Raw genomic sequence first — 13675 nt, 5'->3', positions numbered from 1 at the left:
AAGTAGTCGCAGGGAGATAGGATAGTGAAGAAGGCATTTGGAATGTTTGCCTTTATTAGTCAGAGTATTGAGTACAGGAGTTGGGAGGTCATGTTGCAGCTGTACAGGACATTGGTTAGGCCATTGTTGGAATATTGCATGCAATTCTGGTCTCCTTCCTATTGGCAGGGTGTTGTGAAACTTGAAAGGGTTCAGAAAAGATTTACAAGGCTGTTGCCAGGGTTGGAGGATTTGAGTTATAGGGTGAGACTGAATAGACTGGGGCCATTTTCCCTGGAGCATCGAAGGCTGAAGGGTGACATTATAGAGGTTTATAAAATCATGAGGGATATGGATAGGATAAATAGGCAAAGTCTCTTGCCTGGGGTTGGGGAGTACAGAACTGGAGGGCATAGATTTATGGTGAGAGGGGAAAGATATAAAATAGACCTAAGGGGCAACTTTTCACGCAGAGGGTGGTATGTGTATGGAATGAGCTGCCAGAGGAAATTGTGGAGGCCGGTACAATTTCAGCATTTAAAAGGCATCTGGATGGGTATGTAGATAGGAAAGGTTTAGAGGGATATGATCAAAATGCTGGCAAATAAGACTAGATTAGGTTAGGATATCTGGTCAACATGGACAAGTTGGACCGAATGGTCTGTTTCCATGCTGTACATCTCTATAACTCTATGACTAGTCAGCAGTGGAAGCAGATACAATGAGAGTTTACCTTGTTCGAATTAGACCTGGAGGCCCTCTAACAAGGGGGACAGTGGATGCCCTGTTTGCAGTCTTTTGACACATTAGACCTTATTCAGACATATGCACCTCAGGCTGTGACACACAAACATAGTGGAGATTGTAAGCTAGCGGTAGCACTATAGAAACCTTTGCCCACCTTACCCATCATAACACAGCGCATCATCCAGCACCTCATACTAGAGCATGTTCTGACATACTGACAGCTTAAGGTATGAGGAAAGCAGCGGCAAGTCCTTGTGAAGCCTATGAGACTTTAGAATTGGCCAGGGATTTGTCAAACCTAAGTGACACTTTAAAGGTCACCTCTAACCATTTCGACTGCAGAGAGATTTCTAGGATTAACTTATAATGATCAATGATATGTTCAGGAGTAATTGTGGCTGCAATTTGTAATCTAAATACAGTCGGTCAAAGCAAATGCTGCATATGGAGAATTTTGTGATTGCAGATGTCTTTAATGAGGAATCAATGAGGGCCTGAAGAATGCAGTTGTCCTTTGAAAAAGCCTCACATCATCCAGAAATGGAGTCTGCTCTCATACACAAGACAAAACAAACATACTCTGCCTGCTGTTGGTTTATTTCAAGTTTCTTGCACAGCAGAGAATGGGATTCATATGGAAGGTTTACCAGATTGTGTTTCAGATGGTGACTTGCAGGACCCCCACCCCTCCAACCTTCATGTTCCCTTCTCCGTAGCAGTCCCTGACAACTCCTATCAGCTTTGAGGCTTTCCACATGTTCAATAACTGTTCCCTGAAACCCCAGGCCTATCACACAGCCATGCACAACATCATGATGTACTGCTACTTCATCTAAGTCAAGATGATGACAACCATTGATTGTCCCACAATACTCCATGCTAAATCTCCTTCCACCTTTAAATCTAAAGATGCCCTCTTCATATTGATTATCTCCGCTACATCTCTCCAATTCCCAGTTTTGACTTCCCCAACGCAGCGCTATCTCCAAATGTCCCCCTTTGACATTTAGTGCACAAACTTCAAGACCAACAATTGCCTAGCCCATGGATAGACTCCTCAGGTACTGAAGATGTCCATGTCCAAATATAACGAGACCTGAACAATACCCAGGTTTGGGCTGAAACATAGCAAATAACATTCCTGCCACATAAATGCCACACAATGACCTATCTCCAATAAGAGACAATCTAATCATAGCCCCTTGACTTTCAATGGTGTTACCATCACTGAATCCACCACTAGTTTACCACTGATCAAAAACTGAACTGGACTAGCCATGCATATATAGTGGCTAAATGATCAGGTTAAAGGTTAGGAATACTGCAGCAAATAACTCACCTCCCAACTCCTTCAAGCCTGTCCACAAGACACAATCAGAGGTGTGACGGAATATTCCCCACTTGCCTGGATGGGTCAGCTCCAACAACACTCAAGAAGCTTAACACCATCCAGGACAAAACAGCCCACTTGATTGACATCACATTCACAAACATTTATTTCCTCCACTACTGACGTTCAGGAGCAGCAGTCTGTACTATCTACAAAATGTGCTGTAGTAATTCACCAAAGATCCTGAGACAGCAACTTCCAAACCTGCTACCACTACCATCTAGAAGGTCAAGAGCAGCCGATATGTGGGAACACCACAACGTGCAAGTTCGCTGACTTGGAAATGTATAGCTGTTCCTTTAATGTTGCCACGTCAAAGTCCTGAAATTCCCTCCCTATTTGGGTCAACCTATAGCACATGGACTGCAGCGGTTCAAGAAGGCAGCTCACCCCCCACCTTCTCAAGGACAACTTGGATCTGGCAATAAATGCTGGTCAACTAGTGATGTCCACAGCCATTAAATAAATAAGGTATACTACACATTTTCCCCCTTGCCTCCAAAGTTTTATCCCTGCTAATGATATTTGAGCTTTGGTGGCAATACTTCTGTGCCTGAGTCAGAGGTTTTGTGGTCTATATGCTCACAAAATCTGGACTATGTGAAATCCTGTTTTTCTGGATAAACCCAAGGCCTTGACATGTGGAAGAGAAAGATCCCACGGTACTATCTCTGAAAGGCGCAGGGAGTGCTCCCCTGATGTTATGGGCAATATTGATCTCTCCATCAACAGTATGAAAATTCCCTGGTCATTGCCACAGTGTTACGTGTAGAAGTTGAATGTGTTTCATATTGTAGATCACGCCCAGCTTTATCACTCGGCCTCCCTCTCCCACCCCCTTTTATCTGAAGCTGCTGTTCCCTAATGAGCCGGAGGCGATGAACTTTCCCCCGAAAAACATCGAGACAGGAAGTTGTTTGAAATATCTCCACAGGTAGAGAGGCACTTATAGTTAGACAGGTCTTTCGCGCAGCTTCTAGCTGCAGGAGAGGGCTCCTGAAAACCATTGCAAAAGCGTCTGTCTGCGGACCAATTCAAAACACACCAGCATGGACAAATTAGGGAGAGAATTGACTGAAAGTCCGGAAATGACCAACAGTGAGGAACGGCAGCAGGTGAGAAACCGAACACATGTTTCTTTAAAAGGATTTCAAAATGAGAAAGACAGGAAAAGTGCAGACTGTTAACTGGATTAATTATTATTCAAGGAGATGACAGTTACATCCAAATGTCGACAACTCATTGGCAGAGCAAAGAAAAAATCGGTTTAAGAGATTCTGTCCTTGTTGCTGACTCCCTCTAATGTTTTTTTTTGCACTAAGAGAACTGTTACCGATTAGAAAGGAGCTTTGTAAACTGCCAAGAACAGCAGGAGACTTTGTGGATAGTTTTATATTTTTTTACCATCAACCCGTTTAGAGATGGAATAGGTGGGACTTGAAGTTGAACCACCTGGCTCAGAGGTAGGGACACTACTACTGTATCTCAAAAAAGCCCTCCTGCTGATAGATATTGATAAATGATAAAACCAATGAGCAAATCCAATATGGAGAGATACTGGTATTTATCCTGGGCATTTTATTCCCTCTTTCTGGTTAATGTGTGCATCTTTTAATACACCAGTGCATATATTTCAGATATGTGTATATATAATATACAGCAATTTATGAAAGGGTATTCTAAAGTTTCATGGTATAGTGTTCAAACAAAATCTCTTTTGTTTAATTTATGGAGAATTTATCATATTCCAGTTTCTAAAAGAAAGGTTTTCCATAAAGAATGAGCTCCTTTGACATTTCTTAACCAACCGTTTAGTTCCAACTGGTCCCCTGATGAGGATCCCCAATTGGTCACTATTCCATTTGGGATACCCCCAAATAATTAAACTCATGAGTGAGGAGGGATGAACTGGCTCCCATTAATTCAACTCCTCTCTTGATTGGCAGCCAAAAAAAGTGAATTTAAGCAAATAATCCCTTCGCCCACGCCCCCCCCCCCCCCCCCCCATGAGACTTTTTTCCCCAATCTGAATATGTTAATGCTTTAAAAAGAACCAAGTTAACTAGTGCTTCTTGAGTTAAAGAAGAAGACACCTTATTAGCAACCAAAGGTAGTAAAATATGACATACACACAGATTCAAAACGTGAATGGAGTGAAAAAGATGTTTGACTCAGGCTCTGGCAGAGGGGATGGTTGTCCTCAAGCTGTGATCTTAATAGTACCTTAGCCCAAAGTTGACAATTAGCCCATGAACACACACAGACCAGGGGTTGCAGTTTTTTTTTTAACCTTTTTTGTATATCGTTTGAAGGGTAAAACACAAGCATGTCTGCAGTTTTGGACATAATCCACATGATATGACTTTTCACTGAGGAGTAGTCAGCCAGTCATTATCTTTGTAGCCACAGGGGATCATATTCCAGTTAGTTTTGAATTGTATCTCTCCCTTTGAAGGATTGCTGTTTGGCACCTTTGGATTGTGACATTTAATGTTTCCTCTTGGGGACTTGCCAATCACTGAATTTACATCCGCAGTCATCTTTCGGCTACATGTCCACTTATTAAGAAATCTCATGTTGCAATTAGAAGTCAATTATGTCCTGAAGTAATTCAAGGTTATGACGCATTGCCATGACAATGGGGTGGCATGGTGGCACAGTGACTAGCACTGCAGACTCAGCGACTTGAGTTCAATTCCAGCCTTGGGCATCTGTCTGTGTGGAATTGGCACATTCTTTTCATGTTGGCATGGTTTTCCCCAGGGTGCTCTGGTTTCCTCCCCCATTCTAAAGATGTGCAGATTAGGTAAATTGCCCATAGTGTCTAGGGATGTGCAAGCTGAATGGATCAGCCATGGGAAATGCTGGGTTACAGGGAAAGGATGGGGAGGATGGGATGGTCTTCAGTGTTGGTGTGGACTTGATGGGCTGAATAGCCTGCTTCTACACTGTAGGGATACTTTGATATTTCAACAGAACTCATAGAGGGCAAAATTCTCCTGTCCATATTTAATGCTATCTTGTATTTCCAATTAAACTATATCAACAGGTGCTATTTCATCTGCATATATCATAGTGGCCACAGATTGCCATTGTTTTTATTCTGTCAGTCCATTGAAGGGAGGAAAACACTTGTCTCAGAATACACACAATGGCAAGACCTGTGTGTTTAGTCTTTAATGTCGGCAGCACGTTCCACTGCAGCTATCACGTGGCTCTGGCCAGGTAATTCTCTCAATCTTACAGCGTATAGTAAGGCAGCAGGGATATCAGAAAGATTAACAACTTGTTTGGATGTATCATGAATGTATCACCGAGTCTTGGAGTAAGACTTCAACCTGGAGTGTCTGGCTCAGAGATGGGTGCTCGTCACTGTGTCACGAGGTCTCTGAATTCCATTAACCTTAATGAGTCAACACCAACCCCACACCACAGCAATTTCTGCTGAGTAATTCTATTCACATCATTCACAATTGCTCCAAGACAAACTAAACAAAAACTCATGGGGTAACACAAAACCATTTTTGCGCCTGATGGAGTGGGGATGTGAGGGAGGGGCACAAGGATATGCATTTGAGGCATGACAGAGGTGTATGATCAGAGACCGGGAAGGAGAGGAAGGTTCAAGGGCTTCGAACAGGGGCTTGGAGCTCCGGTGAATAGAAAACTGGATTAGAGGCTCAACTGGGTGGATGAGAGAGGATGAAATTGGAAGTTGCGGGTTTGGAGAGCAGGAGAAGGGAGTGAGGATGATGTCAGTTGGGCGGATGGGCGTCAAAAATGGTGATGGATTTTCTATAAATATGCACCCCCATTCCTCATGCCTTCACTTTCAGCTTTGTTTTTGGGAACAGGCTGTCTCAAGAGTGGAGATGCTGTTGGCAGCATTTGCTTTCCTGTCTCGTAATAGAAAGGTCAAACATTAAGAAAATGCAGCAATCTAATTCAGGCATGTGTTGTGGGCACCTGTACTTTCCTTCGCCATCAGAAGTTGGTGCAGGACTGGGTTACACAGTCCACAAGCCAACCCTTGCCATCACCATGATTACAGGTGATGTGCCCAAGCCACAACCCCTCTTTCATACCAACTCCTCAACTTCAAAAATATCTACCTGCTCTTTTAAATACTATCAGTGATCTAGCCCCATAATGCTGTGGGAGAGAATTCCAGACATTCACATCCACTTAAGGATGAAATTCTTTCACATCTCAGTTACAAATGAGTTGCCCTTTATTCTGTAACTGTGCCCTCTTATTTGTGATTCCCTATGAGTGGGAGCATCTTCTCATCATTTACCCTGGTAACTTCCTTTAGAATCTTATGTTTCCATAAGATCATCCCTCATTCTTCGAAACTCTAATGAATGGACAACTAGCCTGTATAACCATTCTTGATAAATCAACTCTTTTCTCCTGGAAGTTAGCCTAACAAACCTCTTTTGAAGTGCCTCCGATGTGAATATATTCTTTCTAGAATATAGGGACCAAAGCTCTATGCAGTACTCCAAGTATGGCGTCACCCATGCCGTGTACAGTTGGAACAAGTACTCTTTATTTTTAAGCCCCAAGCCCTCGCTATAACGGCCAAAATTCTAAAATGAAACAAAGAACAATGGAGGCTGTTGATCTGAAGAAGGATCACTGGACTCAGTGTTAGGACTGTTTTCTCTTCACAGATGCTGCCTGACTTGCTGAGTTTCTCTGGCAATTTCTGTTGTTGTTCTGGGCCAAGCTTCCATTTGCCTTCTTAATTATTGCTGCACCTGCATGCTAACCTTCATGCACAAGAATGTCCAGATCCTCAATACTTTCTGGAGTCTCTCTCCATTCATAACAAGCTGCCGTTTGATACTTCCGAACAAAGTGCAGGAATGCTCACTTTCCTACATGTAACTCCATCTGACACATTTTTGACCCTTCACGCAACCTTTATATATGCCCTTACAAATTTCTCATGTCCTCATCACGCCATGTTACCCATCTAATTTTGTATCATCTGAAAATCTGGATACATTACAGGGTGCCCTCTCCTCCAAGTTATTTACGTAAATGGTAAGGCCTTAAGCCTTATCCTTGTGATGCACCACTAATTATGTCTTTCCAACCCATTGTAGACCCATTATTGCTGACTCCTGGAGGACTCAACCTTGAGTTCTCCAATTCCAAATAACCACCCTTCCCATCCCCTACCCCTCCCTTCCAGTCCACCCAACATCTACGGGATTCATCCCTTCCAGTGACCAACCAGGTCATACCCTCTGCCTGCCTTCACCTATCCCCACTTCACCACCCTGCTCCCGCCACCCCATTTATCTGCAGCTCTCCCCACACCCACTCCCAGTCCTGAAGAAAGGTTACAGCTAAAACGTTGACTTCTCCACCTCCTGATGCTGCCTGGCTTGCTGTGTCCTTCCAGCCTCCTGCCTGTTGACTCTGTCTTCTGGGCGTGAACCAATCCTCAATCCATGTCAGCATGCTGATGATCTCTTATTTTGTGCAAAACGTTTTATGTAGCACTTCATCAAATCCCTATAGCTTCCTGCTTTTTAACTCCCTTTTTTCTTGAACAAAGGTGTCACATCAGTGCTTTTCCAATTTGCTGGAACCCTTCGAGAATCCAGTGAGTTCTGGAATATTTCAACTATCTCCACTCTCTCTGCAGTCACTTCCTTTAATACACTAGGATGCAGGCCTTCAGCCTATTAGTTTGTCAAATGCTTTGTCCCTCTTGATAGAGATTGTTACGAGATCTTTCCTCCCATTTAGTACCTTGCTCGTGTATTATCTTTGCGATATCTGCAGTGCCCAACGTCACAAAGCCTGGTGCAGAATATTGGTTTAAATTATCTGCCATTTCCCTGTTCCGCATTATCAGTTCACCTGTTGCATCCTGTAATGGTCTGACATTCACTTCAGTTACTCTTTTTTATATACCAGTAGAAGCTCATGCTGTTTATTTTTATATTTCTTGCCAATTTACTTTCATAATCAATTTTCTCTGTTTTTAGTCATCCACTGTCAGTTCCTAAAAACAAATTTTCAATCTCTTGACATACTACTGTTTTTTCATCCCCTTTGCATACCTTAATTTTTGATTGGAAGTTCTCTTTGACTGCTATTGTTAACTAGGAGAAAGTGAGGACTGCAGATGCTGGAGATCAGAGCTGAAAAATGTGTTGCTGGAAAAGCGCAGCAGGTCAGGCAGCATCAAAGGAGCAGGAGAATTGACATTTCGGGCATAAGCCCTGATGTTCCTGAAGAAGGGCTTATGCCTGAAACGTCGATTCTCCTGCTCCTTGGATGCTGCCTGACCTGCTGCGCTTTTCCAGCAACACATTTTTCAGCTGCTATTGTTAACTATGGGTTCCTTTCATTGAAGCCTTCTTTTTGACTTGAATAAGTTTTTTGTTGAGTGTTGTGTAATGTCTGCTACTGCCCATCGACTGACCTTTCTCTTTGTCTATATCCCCAGCTCGCTTTCGACAACTGTCTTTCCTCATTGCTCTATAACTGCTCTTATTGAAATAGAGGATCCTGGCTTGAAACCCAAGTTACTCTCCTGCAATATGAATTCTTAACTCTGCTTCATTGTGATTGCTATCCTGTAAAGGATCCTTAAATATGAGATCTTCTATTAATCCTTACTCATTACTAGATCTAAAATAGCCTGTTGCTGGGTAGGTTTTGCATTGTTCTAACAAACAATCCCTGATGCACTCTCCAAACTTGTCTTCCATTTTGCCCTTACCTGTCCGATTTGCTCAGTCAGTAAGCAGATTAAAACCACCTCAGACAACTTCTAGTGCCTTTCACATACGCCTCCATTATTTCCTAATTTATTCATTGTCCTACAGTGAGACAACTCTTCAGGGGCTTCTAGGCAACTTTCCCTTGCTATTCCTTCATTCCACCCAAACTGATTCCACTGCCCTGCCTATTACATCTGTATCAATGCCATATCGGTACCTCCCTTTATGGTCAAAGCTATCCCTGTACCTTTTTTTTTGTTTTTCTGGAATAGTTTTGAATTTTGAGATCCTAGTCTTGGTCACCGTGCAACCGTGTCTCTGTAATAGAAATCAAAGAATGGAACTTGATAGCTATTTGTGCTATTGACTCATCTATCTTGTTGTGAGCATTCCAATAAAAAGCCTTAGGATATAGCCTCGGATATTACCTGTTCAGGTTCAAATCTCTGTTTCACTCTTCTGTTTGTTTTGTGCCCCTTCCTGTCGCAATTTGATTATTTTTCACCTCTTTGCTACCCTCCACTCTGCTCTACTTTTTTTTTTGTAAATGATCCCTTCAATTGCCACACCCTAGTTAGTCCGCAAAGTAACAGGGACACCCTGGAAATGTGTGGGAACTTCCTGCCCACCAAGTTAGGAGTGTCCACATTGTGCTAGAAGAGTGGGCCTTCAGCTGGCATAGTCATAGTCATAGTCAACTGAGTTAGCCTTCTCTTTCTCAGCTCAGAGCAAGTCCTAGAGGTTTACAGTACGGAAACAGACCCTTCGGTCCAATTCATTCATGCCATCCAGTTTTCACAATTAAACTGGTCCCTATCCCTCTGTTCCTATCCCATATGTGTTTCTGTCCAAATGTTTCTTAAGTGATGAAATTGTACTCATTCTATCACTACCTCTGGAACCCCATCCCAGACACTCCCCACCCTCTGTGTGAAATAATTGCTTCACTGGAAACTTTTGTTATCTCTTCCCCCCACCCCCAACCTGTGCCAACTAGTTTTAGACTTGCCTACTATGGGGAAAAGCTCTTGGCTATCTACTTTCTGTGCCCCTCATGATTTTATAGACCTCCATAAGTACATTCCTCAGTCACAGCCTCTGCTTATAACTCAAACTTTCCAGGCAGTATCCTAGTAAATCTTTTCTGCACTCTTTCTAAACTAATGATACCCTTTCTACAGTAAGGCGACCAGAACTGCGCACTACTCCAAATGTGGCCATACTAATGTCTTTTGCAGGAGGATATATTGCAAGTCTTTTATTGCCATGAACTAATTGTTACTGATTACAGAAAAAAAACAAAGCTGTTGATTTTTGCTGAGCTGAATCTACCCTTCCTTTCTTGAAATGAGCTTTCTCCTTACAGAAGGATAAATAGGAGTTAAAACCCAACCCTTGCTGAAGTGCATTTGTGCAATCTCCCTATTCAGATTTCATTATTGAGAGGGATGGGCTCCAAACTTCACAATCTCATTCAAATACAAACATTGTAGTCCATTTGGCATAGCTATAATGGGATGGGCTAAAGTACCAGCTTAGTGTAAAGGCTTAATTTAAGAAGTAGATTGTCTTGTATTTTATTATGAACAGGGGTGGCTATAGCTATTTAGACTGTGTTGTCATACCAGAAAAATATAACCAGAATTTATCATCAATGAGATTCTGAAAACACTTCAATGATCAGGTAAGTGGGGAGTGGAATAGCTGAGTTGCTTTTTATAGGAAAGCAGCATAGACACAGCAAGCCTATTTGTGCTCTGATTTTACTGAAGTTGGAACTTAATAGGGAAAGCTTTGGAATAGTTCATTTTGGAGGTGCAGTAGCATGGTTGAATTTTTCACAGTGGACCAGTGGTGTGGGGTGTGCTGGGGTGGAGACAAATCGTGCTGTGGAAATAGAGGAACAACGTTTATGCAATTAGAGAGGATGTGGATCTGATGCTCATTAGACACAAGCCCATGAGGTTCTGAACAGTCTCATTGAGCTTGCAGGTGATGCCAGGGAGGGTGTGGAGTCGATTATGCCTATTGGTGGGACAGTTTCTCCTTAGAGACGAGAAAGCTGAGGGGAGACTTGTTCAAAGTTTTCAAAATCATGATAGGTCTGGACAGAGTGGATAGGGAGAAAGCCTTCCTACCCAAATAGATTGAGAACCTGAGGAGTCAGTTTTAAAGAAGAAAATGCACGATGAGAAGAAAACGACTTCATAACAAGTAGTTACAGCCTGGAATGTGGTGACTGGACATGTGTGGAGGCGGGTTCAGTTAATGCATTGAAGAGGGCATTGGATGATTATTTATATAGGACCTACGTGTAGGGGTAAAGGCCAGAGTTTGGCACCAAGTTGAAATGCTTCAAGAGCCAAAAAAATGGGTGAGATGCCCTCCTAATGCATATCTCTGATTCTGTGAAATGGGGAAATGTGAAGCCATCAGAAGCTTGGAACAACAATAGACCATTTGCTATAAGGACTATGATTTCAATGATAAAAATCACACAACACCAGGTTATAGTCCAACAGGTTTATTTGGAAGCACTAGCTTATGGAGGGCTGCTCCTTCATCAGGTGGTTGTGGAGTATAAGATCATAAGGCAGAGAATGTAGAGCTAAGGTTTACAGTGTGATGTAACTGAAATTTATATATTGAAAACGACCTGGATTGTTTGTTAAGTCTCCCATCTTTCAGAATGACCATGTTGGTTTCCCATTTCTTTCATATGTAAATCACAAAACGTTTTCAAAAATTACATTCTCAAGTGAACTTTAACAATTGGTGCCATGTCGGCCCAGATAATGCATTGAAGGTGTGAGCTTCCCTGTGTGAGACCCTCTGTGCCACAATGTTCAGGCTGATTCTAATCTAAAAAATGGATTTACAGAATTGTTAATGGATTAATGCAGTTTTTGAGCCAAGTAAAATGTAATTCTGCAAGTACAAATTCACCCCACAAACTTGTGTGCATATGGGTGTGTGTGTGGGGGGGGTTAGGGGGATAGAGGGCAGGGTTTGAGTGTCTGTGAGAGAGTGTGTGAGTGTGTAAAGGGGTACAAATCTGTGAGAGGGTGTGTGTATGAGTGTGGGAGTGTATGTGTGAGCTTATGAGAGGGGGTCTGTAGGTGTGTGCGTCTGTGTGTGTGTAATGCAATGGGGTCACCTGTAGTGTGACATAAACCCAAGGTCCTGGTTGAGGCCCTCCCTATGGGTACCGAACTTAGCTATCAGCCTCTGCTTGGCCACTTTTCGTTGTTGCCTATCTCGAAGTTCGCCTTGGAGGATGGTCACCCGAAGGTCCAAAGTCGAATGTCTCGGACCGCTGTAGTGCTCTCCGACTGGGAGGGAACACTTCTGTCCGGTGATTGTTGTGTGGTGTCCATTCAACAGACAGGAGTGTTCCCTCCCAGTCGGAGAACACTTCAGCGGTCTGGGACATTCGACTTCGGACCTTCGGGTGACCGTCCTCCAAGGCGGACTTCGGGACAGGCAGCAACGCAAAGTTGCTGAGCCAAGGTTGGTACTCATAGGGATGGCCTCAACCAGGGCCTTGGGTTCCTGTTACACTACAGGTGACCCCATTGAACTATACACACAGACACGCACACACGCCCTCTCCTACAACCCATACATGCATGCAGACCTTCTCTCATATGCTCACACATACACTTACACATGCACGCTCTCACAGACCTATATCCCTTTACACTCTCACTCTCTCACAGACACTCATAACACCCCCACCCCCTACACACACACCCAATGCACACATACGCATATAAGTTTGTGGGGTGAATTTGTGCTTGCAGAATTACATTTTACTTTGCTCAAGAACTGCATGAATTCATGTAAGATTCTGTAAATCCATTTTTTAGATTAGAATCAGTCTGAACATTGGGGCACAGACAGTCTCACACAGGGCACCTCACACCTTCAATGCATTATCTGGCCGACATGACACCAATTGCTAAAGTTCACTTGAGAATGTAACTTTTGAAAAAGTTTTGTGATTTACATATGAAAGAAATGGGAAACCAATATGGTCATTCTGAAAGATGAGAGACTTAACAAACAATCCAGATCTTTTTCAATATATAATTTCAGTAACATTACACTGTAAACTTTTGCTATAAACTTGTGTCTTATAATCTTATACTCCACAACCATCTGATGAAGGAGCAGCACTCTGAAAGCTAGTGCTTCCAAATAAACTTGTTGGACTATAACCTGGGGTTGTGCGATTTTTAACTTTGTCCACCGGCATCTCCAAATTATGACTTCAAGGACACATTCCTTTCTGTAGTTTCAAACATAAGCCGGCCACAAAATGAAAATAGGGTTTCATTAATAGGATTTTTTTGGGTCGATTTTTTTTGGGTCAAGTTTTACAATGTAAAGTTTTTTGTCACGCTTTCAGCTATTAACTTGAATTTCAAATATTTTTAGAAGTTATTGTTCTATATGGTCATTGTAACATGAATACAGGACATTGGTTAGGCCACTGCTGGAATATTGCATGCAATTTTGGTCTCCTTCCAATTGAAAAGATGTTGTGAAACTTGAAAGGGTTCAGAGAAGATTTACAAGGATGTTGCCAGAGTTGGAGGATTTGAGCTATAGGGAGAGGCTGAACAGGCTGGGGCTGTTTTCCCTGCAGTGTCGGAAGCTGAGGGGTGACCTTATAGAGGTTTACAAATTTATGAAGGGCATGGATAGGATAATTAGGCAAAGGTTGGGGAAACTAGAGGGCATAGGTTTAGGGTGAGAGGGGAAAGATATAAACGAGACCTACGGGGCAACTTTTTCACACAGAGGA

General features: G+C 42.7%; 1 protein-coding gene across 1 annotated transcript in view; it reads left to right on the top strand.

Annotated features, from left to right (window-relative positions):
* The first annotated feature begins 3090 nt into the window (after positions 1-3090).
* The window catches only part of trpm5 (transient receptor potential cation channel, subfamily M, member 5), a 130308-nt gene continuing 119723 nt past the window's right edge, over positions 3091-13675 (top strand). The window contains exon 1 of the mRNA XM_087996732.1: positions 3091-3231. Within this exon, the coding sequence (XP_087852858.1) occupies positions 3166-3231 (66 nt within the window). The 5' untranslated portion in view covers positions 3091-3165. The remainder of the gene's footprint in view (positions 3232-13675) is intronic.

Source organism: Chiloscyllium plagiosum, unplaced genomic scaffold (genome assembly GCF_037043375.1).
Source record: "Chiloscyllium plagiosum isolate Xiang-an unplaced genomic scaffold, Cpla_swu_hap1 HiC_scaffold_18, whole genome shotgun sequence".
In the NCBI taxonomy this organism is placed as follows: domain Eukaryota; kingdom Metazoa; phylum Chordata; class Chondrichthyes; order Orectolobiformes; family Hemiscylliidae; genus Chiloscyllium; species Chiloscyllium plagiosum.
This window is presented reverse-complemented; position numbering and strand designations above follow the sequence as displayed.